The sequence below is a fragment of the Poeciliopsis prolifica genome, unplaced genomic scaffold, assembly GCF_027474105.1.
Source record: "Poeciliopsis prolifica strain line A6 unplaced genomic scaffold, Auburn_PproV2 SCAFFOLD005, whole genome shotgun sequence".
Lineage (NCBI taxonomy): Eukaryota > Metazoa > Chordata > Actinopteri > Cyprinodontiformes > Poeciliidae > Poeciliopsis > Poeciliopsis prolifica.
The window spans coordinates 7,491,811-7,511,288 of record NW_026562380.1 but is presented as its reverse complement, the minus strand read 5'-3'; the positions used below and the strand labels follow the sequence as shown (position 1 = coordinate 7,511,288).

The following is a 19,478-nucleotide window of genomic DNA, read 5'->3' as shown; positions in this document are numbered from 1 at the left end:
TATAACATAAAAAGTGAATTGTAATATTGCAGAACTGTATGTCTCTGCCTCACTAGAAATATAATGCAGTAAAATCCTTCAGATTAATATTAGACAGCTGCATCTACAAATAAAACTTAACAAAAAAATGAGGCAAATCTCAAATTGAGTATGTTAAATTTTTTACATTCTTTAAAATAAATGACAACTTTAATAAATTAAATATTGTACAGTTAAAAAAATAACTGTCTTCTGCAAGCTTCTGTTTTTAAAACAGCTTAGCGTCTTAAAAATAACTAGTTAAGTCCTTTCCTCTCAGTAACAACTTCCACACAAAGAAGTGTTGTTTTTTGTTGTATTTGACTAAATTAAATTCTGTACATTTCAGATGACATTTAATGTTAGTATTATGCAAACAAGCTAATTCAATCTGGATCAACTCACACAGAGAAAAAAAAGCAGTTAGAGGATTTTAATGAACAAATCTTTGGCGCTCGAACCGGCGGAAGACTAGTGAGCGTAGATCGCCGGGGGGAGATGCTGAGTCCGGCGAAGCTCACTAGTCTTACCCCCGGTCCGAATACTGATGATGGAGCGAGCCTTGGATGGAGGAGCGCGTAGGGCGCCTGGAGAATGGTCATCGGCTGAAGGTGGAGATGGGGAGGAGGTGGGCGAAGCACAGCTGACGAGCAGGCAGATCCCCGGAAGCTCGTCTTCTTGAATGGACCGCTTGAACGTTGATTGCTGGGACGCGCGAGGGCGCCGATCCTGATTGGCTGCAGCAGGGTGTGACGTGATTGAAGAGGATCAGCTGTGATGTAGATCAGCTGTGTTCTGTCTCCCAGCTTGAATTTACGCCTAAGCTCCATTTCAATCTGGATCAACTCACACAGAGAAAAATAAGCAGTTAGAGGATTTTAATGAACAAATCTTTGGCGCTCGAACCGGCGGAAGACTATGAGCGTAGATCGCCGGGGGGGAGATGCTGAGTCCGGCGAAGCTCACTAGTCTTACCCCCCAAAAAGAGGGTGCCGGCCGAGGCCTAGCTGCCTGCAGTCCGACGGACTGTATGCAGGCTCTGAAGCGGGGCCTGCAGTCTGATAGACTTGTTAGGCACGAGCGCATCGTTGGCGGGGCCACTAGGCACGAACCGCATCATTGGCAGGGGCCACTAGGCGCGAGCCGCATCGTTGGCGGGGGCCACTAGGCGCGAGCCGCATCGTTGGCGGGGGCCCACTAGGCGCGAGCCGCATCGTTGGCGGGGGCCTGCAGTCTGATAGACTTGTTAGGCACGAGCCGCATCGTTGGCGGGGGCAGCTAGGCACGAGCCGCATCGTTGGCGGGGGCCACAAGGGACTGACCGACGTATACAGGCCTGATGAGCATGATGTGCTATGAGGAGCGGAGGGGGGACCGGTTGCTGCCGGGCTGAAGGCTGAGGATCTTGGTCTGGCCGGTTCCCCTTGAAATTTATGGTTAAAAATGGCCCAAAAAAAAAAAAACTACATCGTCATGCTGACTGCTCACCTGATGACATGGAGCGTTGGGCTTCGAGCACAGTTGCGAGATTGGGTCTGATGTAGGAAGTGAAGGCCGAAGATGACCAGCGCCAAGCTGGAGGAGGGAAGCGATGGGGACGCCTTGTGCTGGGGCGGACGTAGCAGCGCCTATTCTAAATGGATTTTCCTGAATAATGATCGGGGAGAAGGCCGCCTTCTCGTAAAATAGGGCGGAGGTGGCGGATAACGAATCTGCGGTCGTGGGGAAGCCTACGGGAGCTATAAACTGGGGTTTAGCTTCCTGATAGATTTGATGCCTTTTGCACACGAATTTGAGTGTGGCACGGAAGGGGCAAGATGGCCGTCTATGCGTGCGATAGAAAAAGTACGAAGACCTTTAATTTTGGAGTGCGTGATTAGGAGGGTGCAATGGTCGGGAAAAACTTGATATCGGAGATTGATAAATCTTTTGGAGGGTTGAAGACTGGAGAAGCTGAGGCGAACTCGCCCGACCTGAGGAAACCATAGGATGCTTGGAGAAGAGCGCAGGAGAGGAGCGCTTTAACGTAGTTGGAGAAAGTACAAGCTCGGAGCACGGTGATGAGCTTTATGGGTAGAGGGAGAGTGATAGGCTTCAGCGGTTGGGATACCTGGTGAATGCTTAGAGGTCAAAGAGTAGAAGTTTCGCGGCTGGGTTCGAAAGGAGACTGGGTGCTGTGCTTGGTTGCGAAAGTTTTGCGTGAAGATTGATTCCTGCGAACGACTGAGAATATAGGGGATTTGACTGACGAAGGTTGACAGTGGGTGATGAAGGCGAGGACGTTGGACATGGTGACAGAGTATGAGGTAGAATTAACAGCTCCTGGCTGAGGATCACCGAGCAGGTGGTTGGTACGGCGAAGCTTAGGCAAGAGGGCTTGGTCGACCTAGCTGACCTGTTGTCTGCAATATTGAGGCGCAGCGATATGCAGGGCGATGTTGTACAAGTACTACACTCTGGTGAAAGAATAGGAAACCTCTCCAAATGTGACTTTTTGTAGAGTCGGAGTCACTGACTGAAATGTTACTTGGTTAAAAGTCTTAAAGTATTGAAATGCCCTGTACTTCGAAATACTTAAGTAGAAAAGTATATACTTTTTTTTTTTTTTTTTTTTTTTTTTTTTTAATACCACGCTGCTGTTGCGGTGGCCCTCCGAGGGGCGCGAGCCGCGTTGTTGGAGGGGGCCCTCCGAGGGGCTGGAGGGGGCCCTCCGAGGGCTGGAGGGGTTAGAGGGGCCCTCCGAGGGGCGCGAGCCGCGTCGTTGGCGGGGGCCCGCCGAGGGGCGCGAGCCGCGTTTGAGCTGTGAATGATGTGTCAGCGCTAACTAAAGGCCGAAGGCCGCTGGTCTGCCGGATTACTAGGTAAGAATGTGTTAAAGACTGTCAGTGCTCCATCGCCAGGCATTTGAAAGATACTCACGTAGCGGATAAGAACGTTGAGCTTCACGCACAGCTGAAGTTCAGTCCGACATGAAATGGAAGGCTGGGGATGGCCGATGGCCGAGCGATAGAGAGAAGCTGTAGAACACTTGGACAATGGTTATGCTGAACCGGCTGAGGGTGCAGAAAAGATAGTAGTGCCTTTCGTTTGGGAAGCTTATGAGGAGGTTGTAGTGGTCAGGGAAGGATTGGGAACGGACTAAGAAATTCGAACGATGCTAGGAAGGAAGCGGATGATGGGGGCGCTTGGTGAAAGACGACCCTTTGTAACGGAGATACCTTGACTAAGGATCGAGGAGAGACTAGATGATGTGCTAGATCGCTGAAGCGCTACACAGAAAATAATTCCGACAGGCAGAACTGGACGTGACAAGTTTGGATCAACAATCATCGAGACGGTGAGTGATGAAGGTGAGAACTGGACGTCTTAAAGTATCTGAGAGAGCTGGAGGAGTAAGGGAGACGGATTCATAACTGAGCAGGACTTGGTGACTGATTGCCGGACGACGTAAACGAGGAAGTAGTAGAAGGGCAAAACCCGATTTTGTGCCATTACGTGCTGAACACAGGAAGGGATATAGTGTCTTTTAGTCGAGCGTTGGTTCTAAGAAGGATGGATCAGCTCAGGGAGAGTAATGGCCGTGAGTAGTGACAGGCGGCAAAGACCTGGCTTCTTTCATAGGCTGAGCGAGTTCTACGGGGAACGCAGAAGAGGAAATGAATGAAAGGTATAAATCTTGATTGACATGATCGTCACTTCTAAATTTGTCCAGCAGATGGTAGCAGGAGACCATGAGAAAGCCATGAACTGCGTTATCATGAGCTTGAGACTTAAATTCCCATAATACATTCGAATTGCACGAATATACAAAAACTACTGAAATACTGGTGAGACTTATATTAATTTTCGGACTAGGCGATTATGCTAAATGCTTGTTTAGCGATGAGCGTGGCTCTTAACGCCAGAGGTTGTTGGCAACTTGAGTTTAAGACAAACCGGTTCGCGCTGAATTCGGGAAGTAGAATAGCAGATGCGTACCCGACGCCTTAGAAAACATGTATTGCCTTAAGCGCCGCTCTCTGGTGGCCAGCTAGAGCCGCACAAGAGATCGACCAACTACGCGTATTTAAATGAAAAATAGGCAGAATTACGGGAGCTAAACAAGATACTCAGACAGCACAACCCCTAAATATAAAGAAGCAAAAGAAAGAAACCCTTATCGAACCAGACTTAACACCCGGACTCGTCCGTGACTTTAAAGAATCACGTCCTGTTTAAATAAGCTGAAGCTGTGGCAGACAGCCTGAGGGCCTCTGGGATTAGAGGGCAGGGTGTGCCGAGGAGCGACTGGGCTCCTGGCGGAATGGAGCGATCTAAGCCAGCAACTGAGGCGAGGGCTTCGGGGCCGGGCGGGGAATGCCGGAACGAAATGCTGAATTGAGAGCCGATTAGGCTGAGATGAGGTGAACCCAGCTCGCTGACTGCACTAAGCGTTCGGTTGTCCCTGAGACGTACAGATTGACCCGCTCAGGGGCGACATGAACATGCATTGAAGTGCTGGTGCACTGACTGAGAGCTGAGCGAACGGCTGATGAACGGACAGGAGCGGGTACGTCTTACCTGGCAACGCCCTCGAGGGGCGGGAGATGTTATGGTATGATGAGACTGAAGAGCCGGCTGGGAGCCAAGACGCGGAGTGAGCGCAGTGGTCCGGAGGCAGCGTACGCCCGGCGACGAACAGGAGGAGACCATCCAGGTAATGGAGCCAGTTCATGATGAGACAGCAGAAACAGCAGGAGGAACCAAGCAGGTCTTGGGGACAACCTGCGCACGACTGCGGGGCAGCGTCAGAGAGCCGCAGCAATTGAACGATCGTGAGCCGGAGCAGGGAACCAGGCGGATGACGGAATGTGACCACGACATGAAAAGGGAAGATGTCCCGCTTCGACGCCGCCGATGGAGGCCGAAGGAAGGCTAGGAGCGGCAGTAGGATCTGTGAGGAGCCACTGGAAGATTAACGAAGTGCAGCCGGCGGCCAAGGGATGATTCCTGGACCTGAGCGGTGAAAGAAGGGAAGGACATCTACGGTGCTCTGCAGACCAAAGACGAAGCACAGCTGACGAGCAGGCAGATCCCCGGAAGCTCGTCTTCTTGAATGGACCGCTTGACGTTGATTGGCTGGGACGCGCGAGGGCGCCGATCCTGATTGGCTGCAGCAGGGTGTGACGTGATTGAAGAGGATCAGCTGTGATGTAGATCAGCTGTGTTCTGTCTCCCAGCTTGAATTTACGCCTAAGCTCCATATTAAGTTGAACTTGCTCAAAATGATTAGAATGCTATTTTGCACTATATAAATAAAAATTAGATGAAAACAATTAGCTGGTTTGAAAAGGTCATTTTGACAACATAACTATTCTATGCATGAATGGGCTCCAAGAGATATTAGATTTATATCCCATATAAATCTATATAAATTTAATACCAATATATTGGAATATTTTATTATTCCAATAAAAAGTCAATGTCATTTTTTTCGTACTCGACCCAATGTCACTTCTTCACATCTACACTCTTTGGTAATCTGAGCAAGCAAAGGTTATCTGTCAGTCTACCTGCTAATTGCAACATAGATAGTGCTCCTGTAATTAATGAATGTGTTATAAGTTTAAGGAAAATTTAAAAAAAAAGAAAGGAAAGAGGATGTGAAAAAAATCATAGCATCTCAAATTAGAAGACCATAAATCATACTGAGGGAGGGGGCATGCTGAGCCAGTGGGAAGGTTGAGTCCCTCTCTGTGCCTTTGAACAAGAAAAACAAAATTATAAATAACATATAGAGGAGCTATAGATGAAATTAATGAGCCACATCTGATTATTGAGTCTGAGCTATCTTAATAGTGCTTTCATGCCTACTAACTTTGATCATCTGTGGGAAATATAACAGGTGCACCTACTTTTAACGAGTATTGGCTGTTACTAGGCTGCTTTTGACAACATAAGGGCAACAAAGAAACAATTCATTGTGCTGCTGTCCGGAGTTCAGTAGGTCAGTTGTTTGAACGAAGCCACTGTTGGCACAGAGGTGGTGGCAAAGTTCAGTACAAACAAAACAACCAAAAAAAACAAAAACCAAAAACAATGCAGACGCTGTTTCAGCTGCTGCCAGTAAGCATCATCTGTTTAATCAAATATGTGAGAGTCTATATTCCCAGGTTACTCTCCAACATCAATGCTTTATTTGTACCTCCTGATCATCACAAGGCATGGTAGAATAAGAGAGGCAGTGATAACTTAGCTTCACCTTAAATTCACCTGATTCAAGAAAAGGTAGGTCACAATGTGCTAAATAAAGCTAACACACACAAAAAAAATCTCCATAGAAGAGCAATGCAATGCTGCTGATGTTTTTTCCTAACTTTATTAAAGATTCATACAAAATCTTTAGTAAAGTTAGTGTTTGTACCCACAAAGCTTGGCCATGTTAGGATACGAGTACATTGGACAAAACTGAAGTTGTAAAGTTAACATGCACTTTAAGTGAAGTAGGATTATTCCTGGAATCACTGGATTGTTTTCAATTGTTAGACTGGGATTCAAGATGATTGTGGCCTCTGAATTCAAAACAATCTGTTAAAATCCCTTTCATTTGACCAATAAAAAGCCCATTAAGGAACATCCTCACCTCACCTCACCTCACTTCACCTCACCTCAATTTTAGGTTTAACAACGAGTAAGGCAGTTATGTTCAGTAATAATTCATCAGTGCATGGCACTCTGATTTGATATTCCTGAAGACACTCTGAATGTACAATAGAAAATTGCCCATTGTAAGCAGTCAAATACACAGGTAATAAGTTCCCAGTGATATAAATGCATAGGAAATGTCAAATCAATATAGATTTAAAGTATATTTTTATCTCCCTTCTCCATCTAAATATGCCAGAGTCCATGTCTTCAGGTCATCTTCATAGTTTTTGAAATATCGATATGCAGCTATTCTTAAATGCAGAAGTAAGCATTGTAAGACTCTACACATATTTGCTTTGTTTTAAAGTAAGAATTAAAGGTCATACATAGAATTCAAGGGAAACATTATTGGCTATAGGAAAAAGGTGGATAATTAATAATGAAGCCACAGAAGAGACACTTTAGTCTACAAAAAATGTATGATTTAACAATCTAACAACAGTTATATCTTAGAGCTTCCCCCATCTACTTAGATGTTTTTCATTTGAATTGGTCTTGTAGAATAAATTTTAATACGGCACACATTTTGAGGAATGTAAAACAAAAATAAAAATTTGTGATCCATATGTTTCATTAAGCAGCAGCTGTATGCCTGATATGCTCCAATTATGTTTTAGTTTCTTTGTTTTGCAGCTACCACTTTCTCCATAACATGGAGGATTTTACTGTCTTTTGTATATTTTCAGGGAAGCTTTTTAGAGACCCAGCTTTGTAACTTGGAGTTGTTTTTGAGAACTATACTGTAAAGATTTTTTTAAATTTTGTAGCAGGAAATAGCAACAGATAAGCTAAAATCTGTGGTGCATTGATAGGTCAGTTTTATAGAAATTGACTGGAAATTAAATCCTAATATCTCTGATCACGGCATCACTATTGCTTACTCATGCAATAGTGAGCAAGCATGCATGCCATTTATGCATGGAAGTCATAAATGGCTATCAGTAGTCTGTGATAAACTTCATAGAACAGGCGAAGAGAGATCTGGACATTAAGGGCAATGATTGAGGGGACGGAAGGCAGGTAAGCATACCTCTGACACAGGGTGAGACACAAGTTCCTCAAGATGCTGTGCAGTGCCATTATCTGCAGCAATTTCAATCCGACATGACCCTCCTTGTTTGCCAACAGGAAGCCTGAATCTGTTAAGAAAAAAAAACAGTGAGAGAGATGAGGTGTTTCAGAGCATTAGTAAGTAAGGTAGATCCAAGCAATACCTGCGATTCACAATAAATCCAGTAGAGCATGAAAATATTCTGATGGCGAGACAGACACAGCAGTCACAGTAATGGAGCTGCTAATGTGACTATTGAGAATATACCATAAACTGACTAGGTATACATTACATACAGTTTTATGAGGATTTTTATGCAGTGGTAGATTGGCTTGGGAGCAATGGTGCGTTTATATCACTCCCCACCAGTCAAATCCCAGGAGAGACGACAAAAACAGGCGATGGTTTGGATGCAGGATTTAAATAAAAAAAAAACAGCACCAAAATAGGTTTCTGCTCAGCACTGCAGTGATATACTTTAAATCGCTGTGCTCCTTAGAAAAATATGAAATTTACATAAAGAGATAAGCAGTCATTAGCACGTTCATTTACATGATAAAGCTATAGTGAATGACACACATTGCCACGCCAAATGAAACTGGAGTTACATTAACATTACTAATAATTACAACAGTCATAAATACATAAACTAATCAGCCTCACAAAGACATGCAAAATGCAAACATTGGTGTAAGAGCTTATTATGTCACTCAGGATTAATTAATGATAAAAATGAGGGCAAAAACCATATATGCACAATAACCCTAATGAGAAGGAAGACAATTTTGTCATTTGACCTGCTGAGACTCTCTGGGGAAATATACAGTTGCACTAGTCATTAATGTTGTAGCCATAATGTTAAGTAGCTGGTCTACTTGTGTCATACTCCAACATTGGCAAAGTCAAGCACTTCCCTCTCCTCGATCCATCATTGGTTTATGCTAGCGCTATACAATCATGGGCTCTCTATATTGCGACAGGTTGCATATGGACTTCATTGTTCACATAAACTTGATTATGTGCCGGGAAGTAATTCACACGAGGCACCTTCATTGTACAAGTTTATGTAGTGCCTGCTGCTTAAATGTGAGATAAATGACACAGCATGTTCACACCTCTAATAAAAATCCAGGATTTTGTGACTTTAAATAAAGTCACAAATTCAAAACCTCCAGCTAATTGATTTGACCTGTATCATGTAAAACTAAAGTGAAAACAAACAGTTTCATTTGATAAAAAGGTGTCATTTAAAACAATAACCTGGTTGCACTGGAGTGCATATACAAAGATTGATACTTTGAAGAAGCACTTCTAGATTCTGGCTGTATCATTACAAAATTTTAACTTCTTAACAGCTGCAAATTCACCTCAGTTCAAAAGAAATTGTATGTTAAAGCCTAAAATGTTTAATTCCCCCAGAAGATTTAGATTGATAATGATTTTCCTTCCACCTAGAAGTGTGTTTATTTATGAAAGAGAAAAAGCATATCTCAATGAACAACCAAACAATGGAAAAAGAGAAAACTATTTCTGCTTAAATTTTAACAAAAAATGTCATGGCAAAAAATATTTAGATTTTTCCCAGCAACCAGGCTTTTGCAATTTCTTTTTCCTTTTAAAATCTTCCTCCCAAAACTGATTAGTTTTATGAATTATAAACTAATCTGTTTATGAACTTCACAAGAAAAGTGGGAAAAGGTGTGGAATGAAAACTTGACATTTTAACAGGGTTATATACACTTTTGAGAGCCGCTGTATGTCACCGAGCTGCTAATTTGACTCTGCAAAATCCACCATCCTGCTGTTTGTGACTGGCTGAGCGTTGATGAGGAGAAAGCCTCAAATGTGTATTTTAATAGCCAGATGGAAACAATAAGGGCAATCGCCCTCCTGTTAATTTGAAACAGCCTTCCAGGACACCTCCCTGAGGCAATCCCCCACACACAACCTCAGAAAGGACTAATTACAGGTATGGAAATCACAAGAGCTCTTTTGTACACACATATCTGCATGCACACATGTATTCCTGCACACATGTTTAAGATTGAATACGTGAAAGGCAGCCTAATGTCCAGAGAAAAGGGAGAAGAGAGACATCACTATCCCCAGGGTGCCTGGTCCGTTTCTTCTGTCATTCTTCATACATTATCATAACATTAACAGATTGGAAAGATATTTTAGAAAAGTATATCCTCGCCATTGAAATTCAGAAAGCAAGATGATAAGGTGCAAATGAACACATACATGTCTTTGTGAAGCAAAAAGAACCATAGAAAGGTATGAAAAATCATAGAAATATAAAATGTCTGTTACTGAAAATGTTTGATGCATATTTTAGTGGTTTGCACACTGGGGATTATTTTTTTGTGCCAACTAATATTTAAAAATACAAAAAAAACAGTCATTGCCTAAGCAAATGACTCCTGATGAACTCTTGTCAGCACACTGAATGCTCCACTCTGCTAATTTACATTGGTCTGACTCGAAGGAAAACATGGTTATTTATACAGATAACTATTCTAGTCTTTTATAGCCAGACAACTAAAACTATTCCTTATGGGTTCATATCAACATCACAAACAGTACAAAATGCACAATGGATGATGCCTCCATATATATGAATGAAAAAGAAGGAAAAAAGGCTTTTAATGGAGAGATTAAATCATCTGGAACTGGGTTTTCTTTGCTCTGTTCCCCTGCTTGGTCTCAAAGGATTAACAGAAGAAATATCCCAGCTTCAGATAAACAAACAAAGACATTTAAATATTTCGTTTTCTCTCGGCGCAAAAACCCACAATGTGGTGGAAAGCTTTTTTACATCCTCAATCATCATTTATGCATTTGTTCATCTGGCTAATGATCTAATCATAACCAATTTGTCATCTCTAAAATCTTCATTTAGACTCTAGGTGTGTGACTAATTCAGGGCACGAGCAGTTCTGTAAATTTCAGGAGCATAACCTTTGAAATATTACCTGCAATGTTAAGGGACTAGGCGATATTTTCAGCACTGCACCTTTACGCAAAGGTATTTGTTAAACCTGAGGTGGGCGTTTGTCTTTCTAATCAAATGTGCCTCCTTCACAGTCCCCTTGCAGAAAATTAGCAATGAGGGAGAATCATCATTAAAATATTACTACTGCATAAAACATCTGAAAGTATTGGCAACAGATGGCAGTAAAACATCATGCAGCACACTGGTGCCCTTGCAACATATTTCTCTGACTGATGGGCTTTGGTGACATCTTTTTAGCTGTTTATTATTCCAAAAATATTATATCTTCCTAAAAAAGGATTCGATGGAACACAACTTGGTAAATTTGTAGTATTCTCACAGTTTTGCATTTAACCAATATGTAACTATTATATTGAAGTTAATAGTGCTTACTAGACCCTTAATGTTTATGAGCAAATTAATAATTACTGACTCATATGTTATACATATATGATGAACACAAATACCACCTGTTACCATGTTTTTAGTCATAGCAGAACAGGCTGAACAGTTACATAAGAAGACAAAACAGAAATCGCCCTTCATACGGTTAATAGTCATTATTTATGAAATTCTCCACATCTAGCACAAAGCATCAAGAGGCATCAATTTTGGAAAAAAAGTGAAATTATTTTTTTCAAAGTATTTTCAAACATATATCAGACTGACATCTGCACTTTTAGTGAATGTAATCTTTGCTCTGGCTATGGTGCAGTGGCGCTCTCGCACGCAGCACTGCAGCATTTGCTGCATAATTTGTGCTGTGACCGGCAAGCCTCAATTAATTTGGGCAGCCTGTGTTCTATCATTATATCTTTGGCAATACAATTAGACAGCACACAGCAAGGCTTTTGGCATTGTGGGGGTTCACAAAACAAAACTCCAAGTGAGCAGGCACGGCTGCCGACTGCCTCTCCAGTGAACCTTTTAAGAGGAGGTCTTGTCAATAAAACGCTGAATACAGTGCAGGCAATAAACACGCCTTACTCTGATCTGGCATCATGCTGAGTTGATGTGTGTTTGAAAACAAAAATGCTCTATATTAAGATCAAGTGAATACACAGTATGTCATTAAGTCTAATGAAAATTTAAAGCAACTGAAACAGTGTGCCAATGATGTGCTGTTTGTGTATAAAAACAAAAGAAGTAAAACTGTTTATCTTTTGAGAGATTTATTAACTTCTCTGTACTAAGAAATTATTGACTTCTAATTTAAGTTATCCCAAACCTTATAAACTCACAGACTAAAAAGCAGTGAAGACAGATGGGTACCAAAGAGTCCTCTTAGATCTCCATTAAGGAGTTTGTTATTGAACAAGCTTATACAGATTAACAGCTGTTTCTGAAACAGGCTGGACTTGAACCTGGTAAGCTGGATTTCTGTGGCATTAATTTAAAGGAGTCAGACTCTTGATATGTCCTAAAAATGTCTTTTCAGTTTTTTCCCCTCACAGCACACGTCTGTTTTCCTTTTCTTACAGCGGCTGTTGCTATGCGACACTCACACCCACATGTGCATTTTTACATTGAAAACTTACTCAATGGTCAATGAACAGCAGCAGTAAATAACTGAATTCCATGGGTAAATTAAGTGAGCGCGCTATTTATAAACTGGTCAACGAAATGCTTGATATCACTCAGTGTTTAAACTGACATGATTGTGCTGTCTCGTAGAAACATGCAATTTCAGGGGTAATAAGACTAGAGACAAGGTTTGAGGCTCCAAATAACAAAAAGCTATTACTGCAAACCTAATGGGAGTCTGTAAAGAAATGCATTTAACATGCAAGGAGACTCTAATGACAGAAGAATCTTTATAATTGGTGCCTTTGGAACTTGACTTGTCATCTGTAAAAGGTAAAACTTTCAGAGCTTCTTTGCTTCTGCTTCATAAATCATTTACTAACATTAGAATCTGCTGATTGATCAGTAGCTGCATGTGGTGCCTTTTAGGAAGTCGGCAATCCCCTCAAAAAGCTGTCTTCAACAGAAACTCTCCAAATATAATATGAATGCAGTCTTCCTTTTCTGGCTATGTATCGTCCTCATTGATCCCTGCACCCCTAAATATGAATTACCATTGGCATCGAAACTACTAAGGCATCCACAAAATTAACAATAGTGTTAGAAAACTATCACATTATTACAAAATATGGGTATTAATTAACTTGTTTGATCGAGGGAATAAAACTGAGAAGTGTTTGAAGCAAAAATAATTTATCCTTCTAACACTTTAAAATCTGTTCACTTCAGTAACACTGTTAATTTGTAGAAGTTTATTTGTCAGAATAAAATATAAAGGTCAATATACAAATGTATGGCTTGATAATGTTAATGAAAACTATATGAGATGATTCAAATACGTTTTGGGGTATAATATACTTGATCATGTTTTACAGTTAATAAATAAAAACAGATTGATTTGTAATGCGATACAGACCATGAAATCTGAAGTGACTGTGAAGAGTTTAATGCTTGTAGCTGAACTTATTCAGTGTCTTCAATTGCAGTGGAGTCCCTCAAATCAACTGGTATCGAAAGACACAAAGCAAGATTCAAGAGAAAAGAAGCAGATGGTCTATAGAGCCGTAACTCCAAATTTTTAATGAGCTTCAGACTGCAAGACGAAGAATTAATAGAAATCTGGCTTACTCACAAATATGCACTTATGTAGAAATAAGGGCTAAATGTTTATGTGAACAATTTAATTTTGAAGTATCAAAATATGGCATTTTAAGCAAATATGGCAGGTCATATAAAAGAAAATTAATAAATCTCCTGTTTCTAATAAAGACGTGGTTCCATCACACAGTTGAAATATAGTAAATAACAGCCTGGCTTTTCATTTAAAGAGATAAAAGACTCCATTCCTTTGACTGCCGAGAAATAAAGGAGGCTGAATAATCATATCTACCAAGGACTCGCATGTGACAAGAGAATAAATGTGTTCCAGCAGAAAGCTATGTATCATCCTCATTGATCCCTAACTGTGTGTATTAAGAATGAAAATTACTCTAGCACTGAATGTCAGGCACAACAGGTTTCAACCAAATAATGGACGCAGCCTCACAAAATGACCAGGGGAGCATTTGGAGTCTGCCACTCTGGAAATTTAATCTTTGCAGTATAGCCCCAAAATGTCCCTGAAGAAAAGAAAGCTTCCCGACATCAAAACGCTAGCCAACACCAAACATGTCCTCCCCAAATGAAAAATGACACAGCCTCCCCCACCCCACAGACTCCTCTCTGTGAATTGATATGACAGCACCGGGCACTTCAGGAGTGCTCTTTTTCCTCTTGTCAAAGGTAGTGTCTTTAAACTATTTTTGTTGCAAGTGAAGCCAAACACACAAAAACACAAAATTTCAGTAGAAAATTAATATAATGTAAAGCTGTTGTGTTGTGCTTCTTTCCATTAGTATTGCGTTTCCTGCATTGCCTTGGGAAGATATTCATATAGTCCTTTAGCAGTGGTGGCTGGTCAATAGAGGGCGCCAGGGCGCCGCCCCGCCACTTGTCACATTACCTTGAATAAGACAAAAGAAAACTGATAGAAATTAAATAATAAAATGTAAATATATATATTTTTTAGTTGGGAAGGAGAAACATTTTATAGTTCATAATGAGTAAACTAATTGGTAACATATTTCCACCCTGGGGTGCAAAAATCTTTGGCCTAAGACTCATTAAAAGTTGCTTCAATACAAGCGATATGACCATTCTGGGGCGGCCTTCTCCTGCGCCCAGACCTGAATGCAGTTTGATTTGCATCTCACCACCCCCCTGCCACTGGGCCGACAGTGGCAGGGGCTGTGTGTCATAAAATTCGTCTGACTGACAGATCGAGCAGTGGGAATTGGAGCCGATCGACTAGAGATGCAAAATAGAGCAAGAGAAACTAAATAAAGAAGTCACTTGAAACAATAAGTTTTGAGAGAAGAACATTTTAGGAGAAGCCAGAAGTGAAAGAACTCGGATTGGATCAGCCAAACATCACAACAGGGATTAGCTAAGTGCGTGTAGTGAGGCCGATGCTTTACTCTGCTTTTTTTTTGCCTCCTTTTTCAAACATTTTCTGACCCAGCATGGATTTATCCATATATGAATGATAAGATGAGTAAGAAGCTAAATGTGCAGTGTAGGTAATTTACAATGTTTTTCATCATAGTAGTGCTGAATTGTGAAAACGTGGGGAACACACCTTTTTAAGTGGATTGTCTGACCACAAGACCTTCTTTCACATAGGTTGTCATTAAGTTTTAAACAAGAACTATAATAGCTTTCTTTTCTTTCTTCTTTCCACTATAAAGTTTAACAAATCCGTTTTCACTGCCTACTTTCATGTAATAGAAACCCAATATTTCTGTGCAGATCGCAATTTTAACAAATATTAAACAGGGAACGTTCTAAATACCAGCTACACTGTGCTCGTTTTATTGGTAGTCTTGTCATTGAAGTTAATTTATGTTGCAGCCTGTTTGAACTGTTTTTTCACAATTATGCTTTATGTCACAACAGATTAAATATTCACAATGTCTTCTATGCTTTGTTGCAAAAAACTAAATTCTTTCATAGTTTGATGTCTACTTTTGACTGTCTTATTTTTTCTTTTGCAAAAATTTCATACATTTTTGTCATGAAACAAACAAAGTAATTGAAGTATTCTATAACAATACTTAGGATTTTTATCTTAAAAAATTAATATTAAATTGGATTTAATTAAGATTAAAATTAAAATTAAGAACCACTTTTTTCCATATCAAAACACTAAATGTTGCACAGTGGGGGTGTACTTATTTCTTCATACTGATAGTGCTGAATTAGTGCAACACACCAATTGATAAGAGTACAGAGTGAATAAAACATCTGACAGTAGTTATACAAAAAGCAAAAGGCAAATATTTTATGTTTCTGGTGTCATGTGCAGAGTAAAGGAAAAAAACAACCCCTGGTTTATGTATGCTTAAATGCATCTACTGCCCTGCAACACACAGATGCTGACACCTGCAAGTTACCAAGGCTGTATTCAGTGTTGTCAACTCCTCGCTGAGAAAAGTAGGTATTTAGTGCTCAGACAAATACCTCTGATGTCACACACTCATTTGCATATGAATCAAAAGTGCTGAACATATCAAGAATAAATAGAGCCGCCAGAGCTCTGCGGCAGCCATTCTCATATTTCCCCAAGCAGTGATGAGCCAGTGTGCACACCACAGAGATGAAAGATCATTGATCAGGGGAAAAGCATTGTTTTCAGGCTTATGTGTAAGAAATGGGAAAGAAGTGTAAGTGGATAGAGATCAAGATCAACTTGTGCCTGATCTTTCTGAGCCAAGTGATTTCTTTTGTACATTGTGTTCCAAATTATTATGCAAATTGGATTTAAGTGTCATAAAAATATTTTTTTTGTTGCTCTATTAAATTTATAGATGGTATTGTGTGTCAGGGGTCTTTGAATCTCTATAATTAATTTCAGAGAGGTGGGTTGATTAGTTTGTCTGGCGAGCTCAATGAAAGGAAATCTACTTAAGAAGGATGTTCCACATTATTAAGGAGGCCACAGGTTTCAAGCAATATGGGAAAGAGAAAGAATCTCTGCTGACGAAAATCATCAGATAATGTAGTGCTGTAAGACAAGGTATGAAAACATTAGATATTCAACGAAAACTGAAGCATTAGTGTAGATTTGTAGCTGATTCAGAACAAAGATGGGGTTGTACAGATTAAGGCTTAATGCGGAAGGTTTATGTTAGATGGATTAAGAGAGCAGCTGTTAAAATGCCCTTACAAAGCAGCAAATAGTTATTTGAAGCTTCTGGTGCCTCTGAAACCTCAAGGTGGAGGATCCTCCAGAGGCTTGAGGTGCATGAACCTACTATTCGGCCCCTAACCAGTGCTCAAAAACAGAAACATTTGCAGTGAGCCCAGTCATACATGAAGATTAATTTTCAAACAGACTTGTTCTCTGATGACTGCTGCGCAACCCTGGATGGTCCAGATGGACGCAGTAGATCATGGAGCATGTCATTTATTCAAAACACACAACAGTTTTTTTCTGTTAATATTGCATTGCTACTTGGCTTTACAGGAATCCTTGTCCACTTACTTGCATGAGTGAGATTACAAATTATTTAATCTAATCAGGCGATTGAGGAGCCCTAAAGGTTTTGCAAGTCAAAGCTTTGTGCAGGGCATCACATACGTTTGATGAACAAATAGATCCATGGCTCTAGATATTTGAATATCTATGTTTTATTAGCCATGTTTTGAATATTTTTGTAGCTGATAAGATTATCTGTTTTTTTGGTTTTGGTTTGCTATTTATCGATTGTTGTGTTTATAGACTTTCTAAAGACTTTCCAAACAAAACCGTAAAAATGAACAACATCCAGTTTATTATGTATTTTGTGAATCAAACTCAAAAGGAATCAAACATCATACCGGATTAGGATCGGCATCCATCTGTTATTATTGATGCTCTTGTCAGCAGTTGCATTTAAGACACTGGTGCCCCCACAACCAAGCTGAGCAATGGGGCGTCCATCTTCAAGGGACACATGGAGGAACTGATCACCAAAGTTCTTCTCCTGGGCTGAAACAATAGAATTTGGAAAAAGTTTGAGTTTTGTTTTCTTTATTCCTAAATTCAGCACATTGACAAAAAACTGCAATATAGATGACTTTGAACTGAACTGAGACCCTGAAGGAAGTCCCTTCTGTGTGTGATGCCGAAGAGAAAAGAAAGAAGCTTCTGAAGAAATTAGTTTTGTACCAGAGAAAAAGTTTTGGCTTAGTACAAAAGGAAGAAAGTAAAAGCAGAAGTAGATCAAATCCGACCTTATCAGATACTTCTGCCATTCTATGGCTTTCAATTTAAACACAGATTCTTTACATATTGCATCAATGTCTGCCAATAAACTAGAGGATGTTGAGCACAAGGTCATATTTGCGGAAATCAATATCCCTCACATGAAAACCTGAGGGAGGACTCCTGTCTGCTAACAAATACCATCTCACAGCCAATAAGCTTGCCTCTCTCTAGACAGAAGCTTATCAAGAATCTTTCACACTGCTGTGACCTCAGCAACAACACACACAAGCCGATGGCAAAATGCTTCCTCCCTTGAAGAATAAAACCAAAACATGGAACTGACCCAGACCTGAGAAATTGTAAAATGTCAAAAGCTCCGTCTGCATGCCACGCTGCATTTATTTCTTAAAATCAATTCAGCTCAATTTAGTTTATTTGTATAAGGCCAATGTATGACAAAAGTCAAAGAATTCAGCTGGGACATGATTCTTAAAAGTAACGGTAACCCCCTCCTTCTCCAGTACATGAATAAAGAAATACAGACCGGAATCTGCTCAAAGGGTACAGAGAGTTCATTTGAAAAAGTCTGGAAATATAATCATTTATTCTCTCTAAGGGATAGATAAACTTTTCACTGAGTATTTGAAGAGAGTATGGTTGGGCAAAAAAAAAAAAATGTGAGGAGTCACTGAAAAAAGAAGACTGATCTGCTGTTTAGAAAATATGTAGGTTCCTTTGCTGTATTTTCTGCTGTATAAATGCCTCTATACACAGAGTCAGAGAGCTCAACACAAGCCAGATCCCTTCAAAATCAACATTATAAGAAACTAATATTGTATCAGATTTAAAACAAACTGAAAATCATGTTAATAATGCTTAGTACCCACAATGATGCGAGAAGCATCGTTGAACAACGCAAAAGGCTTTTCAGAAAGCAGGCATTCCTTTAAAATGTCCTGGTAGAAAGTTGTTAATTTGAGACAACGCAACAGACAACACAACTCTCCAAATTCTGTGTCTGTGTGGTGACTCTAGAGCCTCTAGATGCTGTTACTACATCTGGTGTACAAGCCTTACCTCCACCATACTCTCAAATGGGCTTCACAATCTTCTCAAGGCTGCAGTTATCCATGTTTCTTCTGACCATACGTTTTCCTTCTCTCAACTTTTAAATTTACTTGCAGACCTTTACAGCGAGTACAGAAAACTTTTACAGCTCTATGTGATCATTTCCAGCTGGATTGGATGGTGTTAATGGCTTTGTGGTGAACACTTGTCACGTGAGCCGTCATAAACATGTCTGATTTTTTTTTTAAACTCTTCAGTTCACTGGTCATATTTAATATTCTAATATTCCGGAGGGGGTGGTGGAGAGATTGGTTTTTATTAGCTGTAAGTCATAAGCACACTTAAATACACAATTAAATAAACAGAAAAAGATCCTTGAATTACATCAATGTGAGTCAGAAAACTGCGTTTCACTTTTTAAATGGGACTCCGAAAATACTAAAACTCAGGTTTTTTTGTCATTCTAAATCATGACATGAACTGTATTTGGACTCTTGTTTCCAGCAAAGCTCAAACTGTCTCTGAGTGGAAAGCTTCATCAGAACTGCTTTGAGTCTGGCTTTCTCAACCCCTAATGTTCTTATAATAAAACAATAATATGACCACTGACAATTTATTTAGTCATTTGTCAGGTATGTAATTTTTATTGTCACAATACTTTATTGCATGACATAATTCCTGCAAAAAAGTAATTGCAATTTGAAAGTATTAGACAGCTTTATGCTCCTTCATAAACTACTGTTGTCTTCATAAGGGAGGTGGAGGGAACATTCACACCAGCCCCAGACTGCTGTCTGAACAGACAGGAACAAATGCATGATAATGTTAGAATGCAGGTCATTGAGAGA

At 40.3% G+C, this 19,478-nt stretch overlaps 1 protein-coding gene across 1 annotated transcript in view; it reads right to left on the bottom strand.

Annotated features, from left to right (window-relative positions):
* The window catches only part of eys (eyes shut homolog), a 157,122-nt gene that overhangs the window by 28,872 nt on the left and 108,772 nt on the right, over positions 1-19,478 (bottom strand). Inside the window, exons 40-41 of the mRNA XM_055029441.1 lie at positions 17,193-17,343; positions 7,736-7,844 (exon numbers count right to left, since the gene is read on the bottom strand). Coding sequence (XP_054885416.1) covers positions 7,736-7,844; positions 17,193-17,343 — 260 coding nt within the window. The remainder of the gene's footprint in view (positions 1-7,735; positions 7,845-17,192; positions 17,344-19,478) is intronic.